Here is an 18,931-nt window from a genome sequence, read left to right as displayed (position 1 = left end):
TGAAAGACATGAATCCAGAGAGTCGCGTCGAAGCAAAGATGTGTATGTGAGGCGGTTAGAGCTGAACAAGAATTGTCGAGTACTCTTTATTCACTGTTTGGGACAGTTGTTGAAACTCGTATGCGCCCACATTCGGTTTCCTGCCTACCTACTTAGTTGAGGTACAACGCCCCGTACGTATGCCTTTACACACAGAAGAAGACCATGCATGCTCTACAGTTCCAAACGTATCAGTAGTTCATCAGGAGTACCTAGCTGGAAGATTCATATCCCCATCAATGAAGCCCCTGATTCCCTACTCACTTCGACGCTTCCAGATGACATTGACAGCCTCCGTATTCAGGACCTGTCTTGGTTGTGTCTGTAACCAACCTAACGTGCAGCAGTATCGCTGTGCTGCCCTGCATTCTGCATGAAGTACTGCATTCACGCACACACTTTGCCGCAACTAGACGGGCCCTGACAGGTTGGTGTTTTGCCTTGCAGCCATTTCTGCACTGAGTTGGGTGCGCCGACCAGCCTGCCTCTAGCAAACCGCCCACCTCACTCAAAGCCGCTCACTTCCTGAGCAACCTGACCGGGCGGCCCAGGTCCAGGTCGTCGAGGAGGGCACGGATTGGATTCTCTAGCGTATCAAGGTACCTGCTTCCAGCAGTTGTGCGAAGTATGGTGAGTAGCCGTACTAGTACCGAGTAATCGTCGCTGAGGTGAGTTGACGGTGAGAAGTTGGCTGCCACACCTTTTCCTCCCCTCCTCCATGCTAGCAAGCTCTAACACCCGTACCAGTTCGCACTAAGACTCGGCCGTCGTTAGGCGGCCACAGCCCAGGCCCATCTTCTCCTGCTTCTTGACCCTAGCGGCGGGCCAGTAGGTTGTTGGCTTGTTTGGCTTGGTTGACTTGACGAGGTTGCCAGGCAGAAGCTGGCGCGAGAGGACTAGACAGAGCGTAGCAGAGTCTAGAGGACCCGCGAAGCTGCACCTCAGCCGTCAATGGCAACGCAACGTCTTCACCGCTTCGTGTGGCCTCAAACACACGTTCGCTATTGCTTTCCTTTGTCTCTCATGCGCGTATTTGGTACCTATTTCGTGACCCTTCTACAGGTCAGGTAAGCTCATGGTTTGGGCAAAGGGAATCTGACTTTTATCGAAATGGTTTGACGATAGTTCTGAGACTGGAACAGTGGATCTGGGCCTGCAATGAGTCGGCTTGCTGCAAGTCAAAAGAGAACCTAGGAAGAGAAGTGGACTGAAGGCAGGGAACAGAGGCGCTGAGAGTTCAGTGCGCTCTGTGTCGTGCATTGTGTAAGGGACGGAGACCACGGTACCCTTGGGCTTTTGTGTTCAGGTACTTGATCGCGGTGCAATAGGTAGGTAGTGAATTTTCTGTTGGCCACCACCACTGAGGCTGACCTTGATTTCCTGCCCTGGTATTACCAAGTATTCGTACCTTTTTCTATCTCATCTTACCTTACCTAAGCCCACCCCAAGCACTCAAGCACACCGCAAGCACGGCAGGTAAGACCTTCCATGCGGGGAGGTAGCGATACGTATCTTTTTACACAGGCGGAAGGAACTCTCCAGGACCGCTTGCCCGGCGCATCCCGCAAGTGGCCCACGAAATGCACGGTCAGAGCAAGACTCTGAGCAGGAAACTTCCCATTTCGCAAAGAGAGAAACACCAGATGTTGGCTTTCTTCGAAGGACAACTTACCAGCAAAGACTGAAGCCAAGTAGGGCTCGGCGAGCGATTAAGTTCAGCCGTCAGCTACGTTAGTATACCTTAGCAGCAGCGCACATCATCAGCTCAACCACAACCACGGCACCTCCGGGTATGGGGGGATGACAAGAGAAGGTGCCGATGGGAGCAAATCCAGACCGGTGCTATGATGGACGACCGGATGACCAGCACATGGCAGATGCAAACGAGACGAATCATCGCAACGCCGTGCCCGACTAACAGCACCAGAGTAGCGATGGCAGACAACCGTCTCTGCAGGTACAGCAATGGCGTTGGCTCCATTCGACCACGCCCCCTCCATCTCCATCGCTGCCATCCGCCCCTTGCGGCAATTCTGCGAGAAAGCCACCACAGGACACAGCTAAAGCCTCGAGAGAAGAGACGGGATGATGAGGCACCAGAAAGTTAGGCCAAGTCACTTCAAGTCATGTCATATCATGGTTTGCTCAACACCTACCACTTCTCAAGGTTCATACACCCAGCTGCCGCCCAAGCACCACCTCATCGGGGATTACACTTTCGCTTCGTCTTCTAACCTAGATTCAGTCCCGTATACTGAACACCTTCTTTGCTTCTTTTCCTCGACCCGAGCGACCCGGCCTGGTTTCAACCCCAATCAAAGACACCGGCGGCCGTTCCTATGTACGAATATTGCGCGGGGGGCTTCAACTCGATTCGAATCGACAGCCACGCCGCATCTCGAAAATGGGCCGACGCCTCGGGTTCTACCTCGTCCACGGCCAACGCCAGAGCCAAAGCGGTCAAGCGATGTGTGTGGGCTCACTGCAGCGTCCCAAAATGGCTTTCTTCGATGGTAACATGGGCGCTGAGGCGGCACTGGAGCCGAATTTCTCCTCCACGTCCAGGTTCAACGGCGGCCTCTGACTGGCTTACGGTCCTGAGAACGAGAGATGGCCAGGGGTGTAAAACATATGTGCCAAGGTCCCTTCGTCACTCTCTATCCACTCTTTATTGCTGGGCTTCAGAAACGCCCGCGCACCCCCAGGCCCAGAGGAGACGATGGCTCCCCCTCCAAGCCTCAAAGACCCCTCCCATCTCCATTTTATTTCAATCGGCCAGATGACCGATAGCACCTGGGAGATCGGCTTGCTTTTTTTCTTAGTCTGGAAAGGGAAATCTCTGGATCCACTGGAACCACAGCTACGAGTGTCTACGAATACCTCACTATTGTGAATAGAGTACGGAGTACAAATCCACGCGAAATGGAGAGGCGTTCCGAGGGAGACAAATGCCATTGTCAATAATTGCCTCTTCAGTTGTTCACTTTCTGCATATTGGGATGATGTGCGGACATTCGACTGAATGTCGTCCGTCTTTTCAGCAATTGGCGCACAGCATCTGTCAAATCGTCGTACCAGGACAGTAATGGCGACATGATGCCAGAGGAAACATTTCATGTCCTATCGTTGGCAACCACCACACGCTTTCCGGATTGGATGGGATGAGATGGGATCATTACCTTATTTCTCCCATGTTCCCGTATTTGACGCCCCCGTTTCCTCAACCCCCTTGGCCGCCTAGGTAGTGGGGGAGCATGTCACAGTCGGAGCTGATGGAGCATCAAAGGCAACACAACCATACAACCCCACACAGGGCTATGTCTTCTTCTGTCACTGGCAGGCATGGCAGGCCAGTTCGTATGCACGGAGCGCTCGTTTACGTTCACAACGGCAGCAATCGATTTCAGGGCTTTGTGCGGGTAGTGCGCGTCGAGCCATCATTGCACAGCTTCGGCGGCGCCTTGAACGTTTGAGGAAGCCACAAACTATGATAAACCGCCCGAGGGATGGTCTGTTTGAGGCTTGCAATTGCTCACAGTGGAACAAAGAGAGTATCACGCGGCATAACTCTAAAGTCTGTTTTCATTTTCGTTGCTACGGTTGGGAGCCTCATCTTGACTCAGTCGCAAACCCGGGCGTCGGAGCCGGACCAGGAGCTCTCTTGATCGAACGATTGCGGCCGCTGAATTTCTTCCAAGCCCGGTCCTACCTAGCTCTGATCAACGTCCGCCAGCCCGTTGAAAAATTAATAGGTTCTTCGTGCGACGGCGCCGTCACGGTTCAACCCATGGCATCAAAGTATGACAAAGAGGCGAAGCTATCCCCAAACGACTAGCTTTGCTTAGTGGCCTGGCCACCAACTCTTTACCGTTCAAACGTTTCCGAGTCGCCCATCGCGACGAGCATCAACAAACAGGCGGCTTCTACCCGTTGCTGGCCTACCAAGGCCCGATGCTTTTCCCAAGCCGCCCTCATGCGGCTGCTGCTCACTCACCCTGAGAGTTGCAGATACACCTGCAGAAGCAACAGATGATAACCTTCGCGCCTCTTGCATCGCTCCAACCAATCTGGCCTGTCAATCGCCATGTTGCATTCGAACCCACTACGCGAATTCAAGTTGCATAGTGCACAGACGGACCTGCATGACGCCACGTACCAATCGAACACAGAATGAGGCGCTTCGGTTTGATAACGACGAGAGGGATTTTGACAATGATTCTTCGTTCAATGCTAAGGTAAACACAACGCGGTGAGGGATAACGCATCAGTTGCATCTCTGCTGTGTATCCGTACGGCTATCTATTGCCACCATGTTGAAACCCTGGGTCGATGACATGCCGAGACTGACGGTCGTATTCAATCCTGCCACGGGCAGAATCCTGCATGAGCTAATCAGGAACAGTTCCTCCTTTCAAACACTCATCTCCCAGCAGGGAACAAAAATCATCCTCGTGATGGTGCTTTGCCTCCTTGGCTGACAGCCATCTCCACCCCGACTGGGATGTTCAGTCCCCATCAATTCCCATTTCGTACTCTTCCCTTGTCAAATGTTTCTTTCCCCCGAACTCCCACCAATTTTTTGCAAGCGCGGCTCCGGCCCAAACCATACTGACTTGCATCATTTCATATCCGATCCGATCTGCCAACTGTTCTAAGAATACCTCACCCAACTATCCCCTACGCTTCTGCCAGCTGGTGGCCCTCTGTCAAGACTTTCAACGTTTGCTGGCGGCAATTCTGAACAAGCCGGGTCCGGTTGAATTGCGGGTGACCCAAACTAATCTCGCCTGCAAGATTGACCAGAAGCTGCTTTCAGCATGACCCCACGCCCTCGGTAATAAAATGAAGTGGTGGCCAAGTCATCACAAATTTTAGGTGCCGCCGTTGTTCAAATTTTTTGTGCCAGCTGTCTTTACCTAATTCCCCGTCAATATTTGCTCCGGTATCCCTGCGCTGACCAGTAAAGACATCATCTTTGAGGATCACTAGAGGCTCTAAACATCGGGAACCTAGGGTTTACTATCTGGGATATCCAAGTTTGACGTGACAAGGCACGCGTTCGATTGATTCGGGCGGCAGGGATGCCGACTCCAGAATCTGATATTCTTGGCCAAGTTGGCAGCTGGGGAAAGGAGGAATGTCTTTTCAGTGTCATTTCGGCAGCCTCGTGCGCCGCCACATCGTCGGACATGAGCTTGTCTGCCTAGAGGCCGTACATCCCAATCGCAATTTGATTGGTTTGTTGTTGTTCCCTTGACAAGAACCAAATCTCAACGCCATTCATCTCTGCCGACACTACACGCCAGTCCTTCATGCCAGCTCCCGGCTGAAGTCCGTTTTCATTGAGGTACCAGTCGATATGATGTCTCAAAGCCAGGTCCAGCCATGAGCCACAGCCGTTAGACGGCGGCGCAAAGAAAAAAGCCCAAAAAAATTGGACTCAGGCTCCGGACGTCATTTCAAACGGCGGATACGTCGGGTTATTGATGACGAGACTCGATTGGAAGGCTTCTCGCAAGCGCAACAACGTAGCGAGTCAGCTTTGGGCAATAGATCCAAAGTATATCGCGAAACCAGTCGAGCATCGTCATCTAAGTCATGGAGATTGTACTCCTTGTCAGTTTCTTTCTTGGTTTTCCCAGGAAATGTTTCCCACTAATCCCAACCTCGACGGTCGTATCGATGTTGCTTCTGTCACGAAGCGGCGCCATCATCATGCACATCTGGCTTCTGAGCGGAGCAAGGACCCTGAGAAGCATCTTGGCACCCTTTCCTCAGCCACATGCACAGTAGCTTATATTCTGGGTACTCGCACCGCCACAAGTGACAGCGCGCACTTTAACTGGTTGAATGGCAGCCTTGCGCCCCGCCCGCCTCATTCCCTCGCATTGCAAGAAATTTTCTGTTCAGCGCGAGGGACCTCCAATGCCGCCCGCTGCACATTGAAATCTCGACTACGCAAATTAACGTTCCTCAGCCTTTGGAGTCTACAGTTCTTCAACACCTGTCATCATGTCTGCTGCGGAGCCCCAAGCTGCTACTGCCGCTGTCGACAAACCGCTTGGCATGCGAAAGAATGGTACTTTCATCAGCCCCATTCTTGGGCTCATTCGACAGCTTGAAGCTAACTCTTTCTCCCTTTAGGCAAGCAATGGCACGAGACGAAGAAGGCGTTTAGGCCGACGTCAGGCCTGACTTCCTACGAGAAGCGCGCCAAGGAACGCGTCGCAATGGCGGCGATGAAGGCTAAGGAGAAGGAGATGAAAGACGAGAAGGAGGCAGAGCGCAAGGTATGATGATGCTTCCCTATGCTTGTTTTCCTCTCGCGGGCTATTCGGCTGACAACAATTACAGCAAAAAGTCCAGGCTATCAAGGACAGAAGAGCCGCCAAGGAAGAGAAGGAGCGATACGAGAAGATGGCCGAGAAGATGCATAAGAAGCGTGTGGAGAGACTCAAGAGGAAGGAGAAGAGAAACAAGCTCATCAACTCATGAGCTTGACTGCACACGGGCAGACTTGCTATCGGAACGGGCACTGCGATCGAATCTCGGCGCCGACAAAAGCCAGGAGTAGCGCCGGTTCCCCCCGTGACAAATTCCGAAACAGACTTCGGTGGTGGAGGGAAAGAGTCGGGCCTAACGCGCCCGTATCTTGCACAGCTCAGTCGACAAACGACTCGACACACACGGGGCTCATGCGAGGCCGAACGCTATATCGTCGAGCGATACCCCCGTGGAGATACCAAGGCTACGACAAGGAGCAAACCCACAGAGCGGGCAACAGGCGACAGGGAGGCGGATCCGGAGCCGGCGGGACGGAACAGAGTAAGGATGGAACTGCTGATCCCATCTGCGATGATCTACGATGTGTACTACGACGAAAGCCCAATGAGGCTACTCATCCGAGCTTTTTCGCTCGGTGAAATCGGATCAAAGGGCCAGATGGCGGCAATGGAAGCCCAGCCAAACATGGGCCGCGATTCATAGTTACATAGAAACAATAAGCGTATGACTTGACCCTCATTTTTGGGAAGGGGGGTTCTGGACCAGCAGTTTGCAAGTCGACCAAGGAAAGTGCCGGTGGTTTTGTTCAGACGACGTTTCATGACAACGGGGAAGGACCCCGAGAGGCGCATGTGAAAGTGCGTCATTGGCCCATAGAGAGGTGTGCAGAAAGGCAGCACCAAACGACCAGCTTTCACTGGGGATTCTGGGAATCTCCGTGCACAGTCCACCTCCACCTTTCTTCCCGATCTTCCACACTGCGACCTCCCTTCTGCAAGGAAACAGCCACACACACAAACCCAGCGCATCTCTTTCGCCCCCCAAAAGCCCAAAGCATTGACCGTTCCAGGCATAGGTCAAAAAAAGTCTAAACTACGGATAGGCCGTCCCAACCAAAGAAATCGTCTGGCTCGGGGAGGGTGCTCTTTTTTTCCAGCGCTCTTTCAGCGGGCGGCACTGCGCAACAAGCATACTCGCTGGCGTGTGCGGCTTTGCTTGAGCGCGGCGGAGTCGCGGCTGGAGCGCCTCTCTCTCGTCCCAGTTTCTTTGATAGGGGGTGGTGGGAAAAGACGAAAAAGCACAGGGTGAAACCATGTCTGCCAACGGCGACAGTGCTCACGGCTTTGAGCTGCCGTCGGCATCGGCCTCGACGTTGATGACGGCAGCCGCTATCGCCAACTTTTCCCAAAACCACGGTCAACAACAGCACCTATCTGTACACCACAGCCACAGCAGAAGCAAGAGCAAGAGCAGAAACAACGATAAGATAGCTTCGGTCCCGATCTCGGCTCCCTTCACTGCTGCTGCTGCTGCTGCTACTGCCCCTCCTACCACTGCTGCCACAACCTCGACAGCCACCGCCGCCGCTGCCGCCCTACTCCCCGCGCGACGACCGCGGCACCAGATCACGCGCTCCATCACCGAATTCTCGCCGCCGCTGAGGATGCATCGGCACCGGCACAGTCACCACCACCACCCGACGCAGCACGCGCTGCACCTGAACGCGCAGAGCCGGAAAGATAGGGACAGGCTTCTGCTCTTGGATGAGAGGGCGCCAGGCGCTGCTAGTGCTGGTGGGCTGGGTGGGCGAAGCTCGTTCGACATGACGAGGTCGGAGTATGTGACGCCCAGCAGGAGTCCGGACTCGAGTCGGAGGACGAGCGCGCTTGTTGGGCCGATGATTGGGGGTGGAGAGAACCCGGCTGCTGTTACGCCGCCGTCGAGGAAGCTGAGGAAGGTGAACAATGAGGCTGCACTGGTGGAGGAGAAGGGCAGGACAGCGAACAGAGTTGCGTACGTTCTCTTGCGTGGTATTCTCTTGTTATGAAGCTTGGGACTGACATATCGGCGTTTTTACGTATAGCGGCTTGAAGAACTCGCTCGTCGAGCTCAGCGGATTTTCAACAGCGACAACCCGACGACTGGACGAGACGTACTACTCGGTCCTCGAAAAGAAGAGCATGCTGCAAAACACAATCTCGGCGATCCGCGAGCTGACGGAGGCCTCGCGGCAGATGACGGGCGAGTTCGTCTCCGAGGCCGACGAGATGGCGCGGGACGTGGCGGGCCAGCTCGACACTTTCGGGCAGTTTGGCGAGCAGGAGTCGCGCATCAAGACGCTCCAGGGCCGCATCGAGTCCGGCCGGACGCGGATCGAGGGCTTGAGCGGGCGCGTCGACCTCGTGAGGCGGCGGATCGAGGGGTGGGAGAGGGCGGACCGGGAGTGGCAGGAGAAAACGCGCAAGAGGCTGCGGGCCGTGTGGATCGTCACGTCGGTTGTGTTTGCGGTGCTGATTCTGCTATTTCTGGGCGCGCAGTACCTCGGCGGGCCGGCGGATCTCGAGGGCGCTGCTGGGAGGGCGCTGAAGGGGCTTGAGAAGGGTGTGAATCGGAGCGTGGATGGGACCGAGGGGGCGCCGAAGTTGTCGCCTTTGTGGGAGGATAGACGGGGACGGGAGGAGAAAGAGGATCAGTTAAGGGTGTTTGACGAGCTTTGAAGAGCTTCGAGGGGTCGACTTGTGAGATATACTGTGTTTGAAAAGGGATTTGGCATTGCGGTTACTGCATATTAATATGATACCCACACAACAGAGGCATGATTAGATTGGTTGATTACAATATAGCTTCTTTTTCGTTTACAAGATGGTGACTTGTTTCAACTATCATAGCCATTCAGTTCGCAATTCTACATAACTTACCCCTATTTCAGTGCCAAAGCTTCTGCTCACCACGTTCATAGAGAGAGCTTCACGTGGGTCTGACTATCCACACCCGCGATCTTCGTGATATACAGAGGCTTAACCAAGGGGTTTATACCTCAAGCTTCATCATGGCAATAGTCGCAGATGTCCACAACCCACGCCTTCTTCTCAACCTCGTGTGGCATCCACAAGCACGGTACGGTGATAATGCTCAGTCGACACCAAGCCTTGACGTGCTATCCAGGAGCCTTGCGTTCAGGCGTACTCTAGGTAATCGGCCGAACTCCGTGTATCACTCGGTCTCTATCTTGCTTGGGACTCTCTGCTCTGCGTATCATACTATACTAACACTTGCCCCCTCTTTGGAAGTCATCCAAGCTTGTCGGCATGAGATTATCACGCAGAGTGATATTAGACGCGTGGCAGTGGAACACGCCGACAGAGCCATCGGGCCTATGTTTTTGCCTCTTTTGTTTACAATCTCGGTTTAGTTATTTGCTCGCGGTGCATTTCGATTCTGAATATCTCCTCTCGGTCTTGTGAAAAGGGTTCTATGCCTCGACAGGTGAAGAGCACTGCGTGAACATCTGTTTGATTTACCTCCTCGTGTTACACCAACCTCTTTTGTCATGGCCATGGGTATGGCCATGGATCCCGCGCAGTTGGTTCCGTGCAAATAATGGCCAGTCAGTTTTTTACTTGCGTTTCAAGGAACTCTGACGTGAAGGAACGGTATTCTGCCATCGAGTCAATGGAATACAAAAAAAAACAAAAAGAAAGGCAAGAGCGAGGAGCGTTCGTGTAAAGGTCCGCCTTGAGCTACCTCCACTTGAAAAAAAGCTTCTACATCTAGCCATTGTGCTGTCTCCTGTGCTGTCATGCAATGTAATCGAGACCGGCATCGAAGACGAATGGAACCTCCTCGTGAAGCAGAATAAGAGGGCAGATGTCTTCCGTAACGGTGGCGGTTGATAACCGGTGCCATGATATGTTAACTATGTTTCTAGTTGAGATGGGCTTCACCTTGCTTACTTACACGTAAGGGTCCCAAATTGATGAATACACTTTGTGGGCTTTATTCTTGGCGTTGTTGAGGGCAAAGTATTTATCTCTAGCTGAATACTAGGCATTTGATTATCCATGTATGACACAATGAGGGAGTGCGATGGCTTGAATAGTTACTTCCATACTCTAATCTTGCTAACGCCTTTTATTGAGCTTCAACCTGACCTCGTAAGATGCACATTCGTTTGATATAGCGTTGAAGACATGAAGGGTATGCGGCAGGCGGGGATTTTGACGTGTAGATGAAGTGTCAATGGAGGGCTCGACGGGTGTATGCCTCTGGACGTGATATAAATGCAGTCTCCAGGAAGACCCCAGACCAATGACTTGCTTTCGTTCCATGGTCTGACCGAAAAAGTGAATGCCCTTCGAGGACGAAACTAGTCGATCGAGAGGGACAACGACCCTGCTGGGAAGGAGCCATATACTCACTGACTATGGGTAGTCTGTAGCAGAATTATTTGCTTCACCTGTCACCATCGGATGAGGAGCCTCCTGGCGCAGTAGTTGCGACTGATCACTTGCAAGAACACACAAAGGGAGTCGACCCCCGATGTTTTTTTTTGTTTCTTGGGAGATCTGGGTTCGATTCCAGCTTGCGCCGCTTTTCTTTCTGCTCCCATGGCTCTTTTGACTTGGTATCTTACACAATTAGTTCCATGTCAGCTCCTGCAGAGGCTCGAGATAATCCTCCAGCAGCTTTCTATTGATAGTGACAGACGGATAAACTCTTAGAGTAGATTGCCGACAACAGCTCTCTGGCAGATGTGAAATATTCAATGTCGAATGAGACACGCAGCCGACTGAGGAGCCGCTTTTGATATGTGATCTTTCCCCCACGATCAATAAAGCAACTCGTCTTCTGAAATTGTGTGACAGGCTGACGTTTAATCGGACACATGGTCAGCGTCGACCTCCATCCATCACTTGCCAGAATATTGGCGATGTAGCTTAGGGGCCTGCCCTGGTAAATACTTTAAGTCAGTATCGTGTGCTCACAGTTTCACAACGAGAGCTCGACCGTATTCCATCCTGGGAAATCTTCACATATGTAGCTTGGTGTCACCCTTCTGCTCGCATCTGGCTCTGGAGCGCCCTGGACCTTTCTCCATACGTATCGGCGAGCTCTTGACTACACTGTACCACCCGTGTGCCCCGATGCTCCCAGTGAGTACGACACGAGACCTCTTACGACAATCGGAAAAGGTCTCGATTGTCGTGATCAAACTCATGTTTTCCCTGCCCTTTCATCTCCAGAAATGGAAAACACGTTCGACAAAAAGTCTACATAGCTCACAAATTTGCAAAACAGTCACCAGTCATACAAATTATCAAATCGTGGGACACAATCCTGCCGTGAACCAGATCGGTAGTTGCGAAAAAAGACAGCAGGGCCGGCGATGTCCCGAAGCGATGTGACATCCCGCCCGCGGGCAGCCCTACGAGGACTCCGTACTAGGTACGCAATCGGGCATGCCGAGGTGCTTCCTCAAATGAGAAATTATGCATGTTGTTTAGGGCCTTGGACGATCACCGAATGGGCGCCGGCTCCGAATCCCGACGGGTGCGCGGTGACCCACACCCCGTGCGTCTCACAGCGTCCTTCAACTCCTGGGCTCCCGGCACCGTAGCCGGGTAAGCGCAAGGATTGGGTGGTGCGTATTGGATCGGAGTCATTCCTGCCTCTGCCTCTCTCTCTCTTGATACTTCCCTATTTGGGCTGTTCTAGCCGTTCTGATTTCCTCGGAGCGCGACAGCGTATAACGAGCAGCCTAATTTTGGGACATTTGGCACTACTTACCTTACTTTTTGAACGTCGCACTAGAGGTAGATCGTCCGGGCGGGTGTCCGCAGGCCGCGGGTTCCAGAAGCCCGTCTAATGAATTCCATGCTTCCGTCGTATTACGGCGCCGAAAGAGTTTGGCGCGGTTGGGGAAACAGATTGGGAAACATAACTAACCACCCCCGTGTTTTGGCGAACCGAGCTACGTTCTGGAGACTCTGAGCCTTCAGCCTTGAGGTGTTTGTTGATCAATAGGAAAAGCAAATGTGTATGGTGTCTCTGCGAGAGTGGATACGGCGGGGATAGATGGGAACAAAGTCACCCCAAAAAGGGCCGTACACTACATAGAATCTCACGAAAGAATGAGGTGTGCTTTTGAGAGCGGATACGTCAGTAAGGAAGTGGGCGGCGCTAGAAGTCGATTGCCCCATAAGGCGATTCGGTCTCGTCCGGAGCCAAGCACTCAAGGAAGAGCTGATGGCGACAATGATTGCGCGTCTGCGGCCTTGGCTCTTTGGCACAGCTTCGAGGCCGATGACTGAGTTGTGAGTTGACAACAAATGTTTTTGCTGTGGTGGGGTCAACCAAGGTAGTCATTTTTTTGCTCATGACTTGTTCGTTCTGTTTCAACGAATGATGTGCTGCGATGTTCAACTTCTGCAAGTCATGCCCAGTCGCCTTCTGCAACCTGATGACTATACTCTATAGTTACTACTTGCTTGCGTTGCGGGTCCGGTGCATTGCCTCTGTGAGTCGTGATGATGGTTTGAACAAGGAAATGGCAAGCGAAGCACGCACGGCCAAGACTGGACGCGTCGTGTTGGCCCAGAGTTGAGGTGTGGTCAACCAGGGAAGTTGAAGAAGCGGTTGTGGCTGAAGTGTGTGAGGCGTGTCGAGGAAACAGCGGCTGGGCAGCGTGGTGAAGAAGCTCAGTGGGCGTTGCGTCCGTGTGTAGCATCTCTACTAGTATTGTGTGGTGTCTCTTGTGTCTGGTCTCGGCACTCGGCTCCGCATCGCTGGGGTGGATGAGAATCTGAGAGGGTACCTACTTACGCAGTACACAGCATGCAGGTGTGCTGCCCCACGACGTCATGCATCCCATGGCCAATTTTCGACAATATGGGGAGATAGGTCATAGTCACCGCCACGATTCTCGGCGCCATTCGGGTGTGTCTCGACTCTCGAGTCGTGAGTCTTTGAGGTTATAAGGTATTGCGGTTGGGGGGCTTGGCCTGCTGCGGTGTGGCTGGGCTGTTTGAGCCCTTGGAGAGAAAAACAATTGGGAACAATTAAATGGCACACAGTCAGGCGCAGCAGCAAGTCATCGTCAGCGTCAGCGAAGAATACCGTCGGGGATTACGGGCAACCTACATACAAAGTACACACATCCGTACTGTTTAGCAGGTAACCTAAGGTGGGCGGGACCAGGCAGTTCCCTATCCATCCCGGACTTCCACCCAGCGCCAGCGGTGACTAACGAGGCATGCGGGAGCGGAAAGGCTTGGCTTTTTCGTCCTCCTCAAGTTGAGGTGCGAGGTGTTGCGCAGTGATAGTAACAGCAGCATGGAACGGATCCCTGCCCTGTTTGTGAGCTTCTTCTCGTCTTCGTTGGTTCTTATTCGCACCTCCAACTCTTCTCGCGTCTCCAAACTTCGCTTCGCATCGCTGTCAGGCACCCGCAAGCCGCAATAGGAGGACCCTGGACTTTGGAGTCTGTCTGACTGACTGTCTGTTCACACAGAGTTTACACCAAAGTTGGGCGTACAAGTACTGCACTCAGTGTACTGCAAGAGAGAATTGGGACTGTTGGTTTTTTGGGGTACTCCCGCGTGTTACGGAACATGTTCCTTGCTTTTTTAGAAACGACCCCTGCCTCGTTTTATCTGCTTTTGTCAAGTTTTGCTGTGTTTTCTCACCCCGCCAAACGACGCTTGCGTGCCGTCTCTCCGTGCTAAGGATATCCAACGTCCGTCCCGGCCGGGCTTGAGCCTTTTTTGAGGCGACTGGCGACGTGAGAAAGAATTAAAAAAAACATCCCGATCTATCCCCTCCCCAATCCCTACCCTCCCATCCGTCCATCCAGCCCAGCCCTCTTCGCCGCTCGCACAGCTGACCTGACGCACTGCACACACCTACGCGCTTCCTCTGCCAACGCCCAATCACATCTTTTGCTTAGCTTCACCGAGCTCTAAGCTCATTCCGTCTCGTCTCATCCAACCTGTTGCGCGCTACGTAACCTGCCGAGCTCCCGCCATAGGTACCTATCTTGATGCCGCCCAGCTTCTAGTTGTTGCTAGGAGCTACCTGGGTCTCAACATCCGGGAGGGGGAGCATCTGAGGCAACACCAAGAAAAGGAGGGCTCTGGGTTTCTTGAGATTGATAATAGACACCAAAGACGGCGAGGGTAACGAGTGAGGAAAAAGTTTAGGCGGTTTGGGAACCGGGACTAAAAAAAGGCTTCAACCGGGCTCCCCTCCACTTGCTTGAACCCAACCTACAGGGCCCCGCGACGAGCACCTGACAGCATTGACTTTTGGCCAAGGTACCTTCACACTACCAAGCCAAGTACCTCCTGTCCTTCCACCTCACCTCATTCACTGTTGCTGCCAAAGCTAGGCGCACTTCACCGCAGCACCATAGTGGGCAGCGCCTGGAACTACCCCGCCATACGCGCGTTACGTACAGCGACCCTACAGCCTACCGCCGCCTGCGCCCCCACTGCGATCTGGGCCCGCTCCCTGCCCGCCCTGCGACCACAACATAAGGTACCTTAACCATTGGGATCTGCCGCGCGCACTACACACTATTGAGACCCGGCTCGTGCCCAGCCCAAAGTACCCTCCCCTGCTAGCCCCCAAGTACCCAGTCACCCCCCAGTACCGCTGTACCGTCCGTAAATTGATTATTACGTCGCGGGTCCCCAGCTGTTGCTCTGACGCCAGTCAGCTTGTCCACCTTCTCTCGACCCTTTCTTCCTTCCGCAAATCCGCAACCACCTTTCTCTCCTCTCTCCCACGATCTTGGCACCGAAGAAAAACAAGGGCATTCTAACAGACCTTTGCCAGCCCCCGAGAACGGTTCAAACAACTCGAAAGAAAACAGAAACGACGCTGATGGCTTCGACATCCCAAGAACAACCGCAGAATGGCGCTGCTGTAGACCCAGCCCAGGCCCCGGTCACCAGGGAGCTTCCCCTTCGTTCAAAGAGCAACATGTCTATTCCCCCGCCGGGCCAGTCCCTGACAGGAAAGCAAGAGCATTGTAAGCCGCCCGTCATTTTCGACATGATCCAAGAAAGAGGAAAAGGTGCTAACATTCCACCCCGCCAGACCTCAAGCGCGAGCTCGTTTCTGAGCAAGTCAAGTACGAAATCTCGGAGCTCAACTCCCCCACGGCCCTCAAGCGATTTGGCGCCCCCTTCAAATCCGACGTTGGAGAGGTCTCCCCCCTCGACTCGGAGCTCCCCATCCTCCGCTACATCTTTGTACACCATGTTCGCGATTTCCCTTTCCTCGACAAAGCCAGAGAGAAGGAGTTTTGGCAAGACAAGCTCCAAGTAGTAAGTGCAAGAGACAAGAGGCTTCCCCCGCGCCATTACAAACCGCCCTCACTTCCTCCGGACTAGCTCCGCTGACTCGTTCCACCACCCCAACTACAGTTCCTAGAATCTTTTGCGACGAAGAATATTTCATCCTCGGAAGACAGACTTGAAGAGACCAAGAGGCGCAAGTTGGCTATAAAATGTCAGAAGCTCGTTGAGCTGATGATGGTGTCTGGTTGCAAGACTTCGTCAGGCTTTGAGGAGAGGATACGCTTTTCCGAGATCGAGGTCGTCGACAGCAATGCCATCGACACGGGCGTCATGCATGCCTTGCCGGAGGGCAACTACATCAATGGCTGGGATGTTAACATCGCTGCCGTTCGAATCACGTCGGAGAGGAAGACTATTAGATCTCATAAGCATGCTGTAAGCTGACTTTCCTGAGTTTTCATTGCTGGGCGAGCAAGGCAGACACTAACGTCGATTTCAGGAGTTCATTATGCGCATTCACCGAAAGGGCGAGCTCGAGTTCTTCATCGGCAGAAGATACAGCGATTTCGCCAGGTTACATAAGAGATTACGCCTCGAATTGCCGGGCAAGGTTCTGCCCACTCTGCCGAAGAAGAACAAGTCGGATACGACGACTACGGGTCTGTTCTCTTCTCTGACCGGAGGTGGAAGCCCGGATTCTTCTGCCTCCTCGGTGTCATCTGTTTCGACCATGATGACTGGTCTTCCTCCTCACGAGAAGGACACCCACTCCAAGTTGTCGGTGCTAGGCGAGTATTCTTCATCCCCGTACGATGCCGTGGATGCTAATGAGCGTAGGACACAAACGTGCTAGCTCTACTACTTCAGGTCGCAACTCGCCTCGCGTGTCAACGGACAGCAGGCCCAAGAGCCCCCTGCCATTCCTCGGAGGAAAGAGGAACGAACAAGTGACGCTGTGGCGTGAAAGCCAGCGTGTCTCTCTCAGAGCTTTCATTCGCACACTGCTCTCGAACCCCCAGATTGCGCAAACAAAGGCTATGGAGGAATTCCTCACCAGGGACCAGATCACGCCGACGGATGCCGATATCGACGATATTGAACGGAGAAAGGCAGTCGACGCGATGCGCGTGGAAGAGCAAAAGAAATTCTACGAGGTGGCAAGGAAACGCGCTGCCGAGCTCGACATCTACATGGAGGAGTGCGTAATCCTGCACTCTGTATTCCCCACTACCAAGTACTAACAACGTTCAGGTTCCGTCAAGAGATTGTCGAGCGCAACGGCCTAACGTCACTGTTCAAGGAGATCAAGGAGAAGGAGACCATCCAGGACCTGAGCATTCAGTACCGGAAGTTCGCCGAGTGGCTCCGCATAGAGGTCGCAGCTACGATTTACCACCTATTCCTTGCAGAAGACAACTCTCCCGAGCTTTTCGCCCAAGCCAAGAGGATCCACTCGCTCATTCCTTATACCGTCATCAAGAACGTTATCAGAATTGCGAACCCGGCTGCTGTCATGTCCGGTGTCTTGGACGTGTTCCTGGCGCAACCATTCGGCACCCGATCTCTTCTTCAGCGCATCTTCTCATTGACCCTCAATGACGGCATCAAGAGCTTCCAAAAATCTATCGACACGCTCGGCGCTAAGATCGGCGACGCGGCCTTTACTGGCAAGCTGAAGATGTACACGGAGGCCGAGGAGCACATCAAACTCGCAATCAGGGAAGAAGCGACTGCTGAAGATATTGACTTGATTGTCGTGATCCTCCGCTCGGATTACCTTGAGCCTGGTCTCACCTCGGAACAGATTGGCCGACTCTACAACGCCTACGTCGCTTTCAACAACGCTGTTGAGAACATTGACGAGGAGTTGAAGCAGGGTGCTCAGCTGTTCTCGTACCTCAAGCAGTACCTGAAGCTTTGCACAAGACAGCACGACAAGGCCATGATGTTGCAGTTGGTGGAGCAGCCGGTCACCCTTCAGCTGTTCCGAGATTTGTTCAGCATTTTCTACGAACCCCTTGTTCGGGTCTACAAGTCAGCGAACGTTTACAGCAGTGTCACGGACTTTGCTGTGTTCATCGACGACATGATTCAGGTAGGTAGTCTCGCGAGATGTTATGGTAACAGCACTAACACACAACGCAGGTTGTTGAGAAATGCCAGGAGCAAGATGCATCAGCAGACCCGAACCAGACCGTCCAGGCCTTCATTGATCTCTGCCAGAGACACGAGCACAACTTCTACAAGTTTGTGCACGAGGTTCACACTCACGACAACGGCTTGTTTGACCAGCTGATGGGCTGGATTGAGGACATTCTGGAATTCTTGAGGAAGGGACCCAAGAACGGCACCTTGAATGTCAATGCGCTCTTCGAGGGAGGTGTTAGCTCCGGTGCCATCGATAAGGCCAAGGTCATTGATGAGGTTAACCAACTCATCGCATGGCAAGAAGCCAGGAAGAAGTGGCATCACGACAAGACACGACAAAAGATGGCGGCTGAAGGAAACGGAGGTCCCGACTTGGTTCCCACTGGCTTCTCTTCCTCCGACTTTGGCCTCGACCAGATGGACTTGGAAGACATGGCGTATGACGACGAGGACGGGGATGAGGAAGACGAGGCGGAGGAGGAGGACGAGCTCGACCCTATCGAGGCCGAGCGCCGCCGCCGGGCTAAGAGACGCGATAGGCTCCGTCGGAGCGCCGGCGAGCCGGCCAAGCCGCCCGTGTCCGAGGTTCACAAGCTCAAGGATAACTTCCTTGTCATGTTGCGCGAGGTTCTTGCCCAGTAAGCTTTTAGAGAAAGCATGATATCCCCTGGGCTCGTAACTTGGGTTCACATACATGGGTGGTTTGGTCGGTTGGGACAGGTTTCATGGGTTTGGCACATTTGAGGGTAGCAAGCCCCGTAAACTCTGGCGTTTTATGGTTTTTCGCGTCTACAATACCTGAATTACTTTGAATCAGTTGAAAATATTGAAGTCATTTACTGGGCTTCGTGATGTCATGTCCCCCCCCTCTTTTTTTGTGTTTTACTACTACTTGCCATCTCTTTCCCCCGCCAATCCTTCTTGGGGAGGATACGATTTGAATCAGATGCCACCGCAACACACGCAGATGACTTCATTCAGCTAGCATTTGGAAGAAAAGTCATGTACCTGAAGGATGAGGCTTATAGTGTGTTCTATAACAATCGAATCCTAGATAGTAAGCCGATCCATGTGACGGTGCCAATCTCGATGGGAGTACACCCTCATCACAGAAAGGGGTCTTCAAAAGGAGGTAAGGTGCGGTGAAGAAGAGAAGT

The 18,931-nt window shown here is 53.1% G+C and overlaps 3 protein-coding genes across 3 annotated transcripts; all 3 read left to right on the top strand.

Moving 5' to 3' along the window:
- Positions 1–6,051: 6,051 nt before the first annotated feature.
- On the top strand, positions 6,052–6,534 carry HER10_EVM0009654 (Cgr1 family protein; the record flags this gene model as incomplete). Its single annotated transcript, XM_035479136.1, has 3 exons — positions 6,052–6,118; positions 6,184–6,329; positions 6,394–6,534. The coding sequence occupies 3 exons, from the start codon at positions 6,052–6,054 to the stop codon at positions 6,532–6,534; spliced, it is 354 nt and encodes a 117-aa protein (XP_035335249.1).
- A 743-nt stretch (positions 6,535–7,277) lies between these two features.
- Positions 7,278–9,126, top strand: HER10_EVM0005101 (uncharacterized protein). Its single transcript, XM_035474726.1, has 2 exons — positions 7,278–8,337; positions 8,408–9,126. The coding sequence occupies exons 1-2, from the start codon at positions 7,637–7,639 to the stop codon at positions 9,039–9,041; spliced, it is 1,335 nt and encodes a 444-aa protein (XP_035334922.1). The 5' UTR covers positions 7,278–7,636; the 3' UTR covers positions 9,042–9,126.
- A 5,884-nt stretch (positions 9,127–15,010) lies between these two features.
- Positions 15,011–18,416, top strand: HER10_EVM0012549 (PX domain-containing protein; the record flags this gene model as incomplete). The annotated part of the gene is made up of 5 exons (XM_035481943.1): positions 15,011–16,061; positions 16,126–16,418; positions 16,459–16,824; positions 16,878–17,721; positions 17,772–18,416. Exons 1-5 carry the CDS (start codon positions 15,858–15,860, stop codon positions 18,414–18,416), a joined length of 2,352 nt encoding a protein of 783 aa, XP_035335463.1. The 5' UTR covers positions 15,011–15,857.
- Positions 18,417–18,931: the final 515 nt, after the last annotated feature.

Source organism: Colletotrichum scovillei, assembly GCF_011075155.1.
Source record: "Colletotrichum scovillei strain TJNH1 chromosome Unknown Contig00004, whole genome shotgun sequence".
NCBI lineage: Eukaryota > Fungi > Ascomycota > Sordariomycetes > Glomerellales > Glomerellaceae > Colletotrichum > Colletotrichum scovillei.
The sequence above is the reverse complement of the archived record's forward strand: the minus strand, read 5'-3'. Positions and strand labels throughout refer to the sequence as shown.

What these genes read in the sequence shown, in the direction of transcription:
- HER10_EVM0005101 (XM_035474726.1), top strand. Translation starts at nt 7,637, where the DNA reads ATGTCTGCCAACGGCGACAGTGCTCACGGCTTTGAGCTGCCGTCGGCA. An exon ending in AGGACAGCGAACAGAGTTGC is followed by an intron (nt 8,338 to 8,407) that starts GTACGTTCTCTT and finishes TTTTACGTATAG; the next exon opens with CGGCTTGAAGAACTCGCTCG.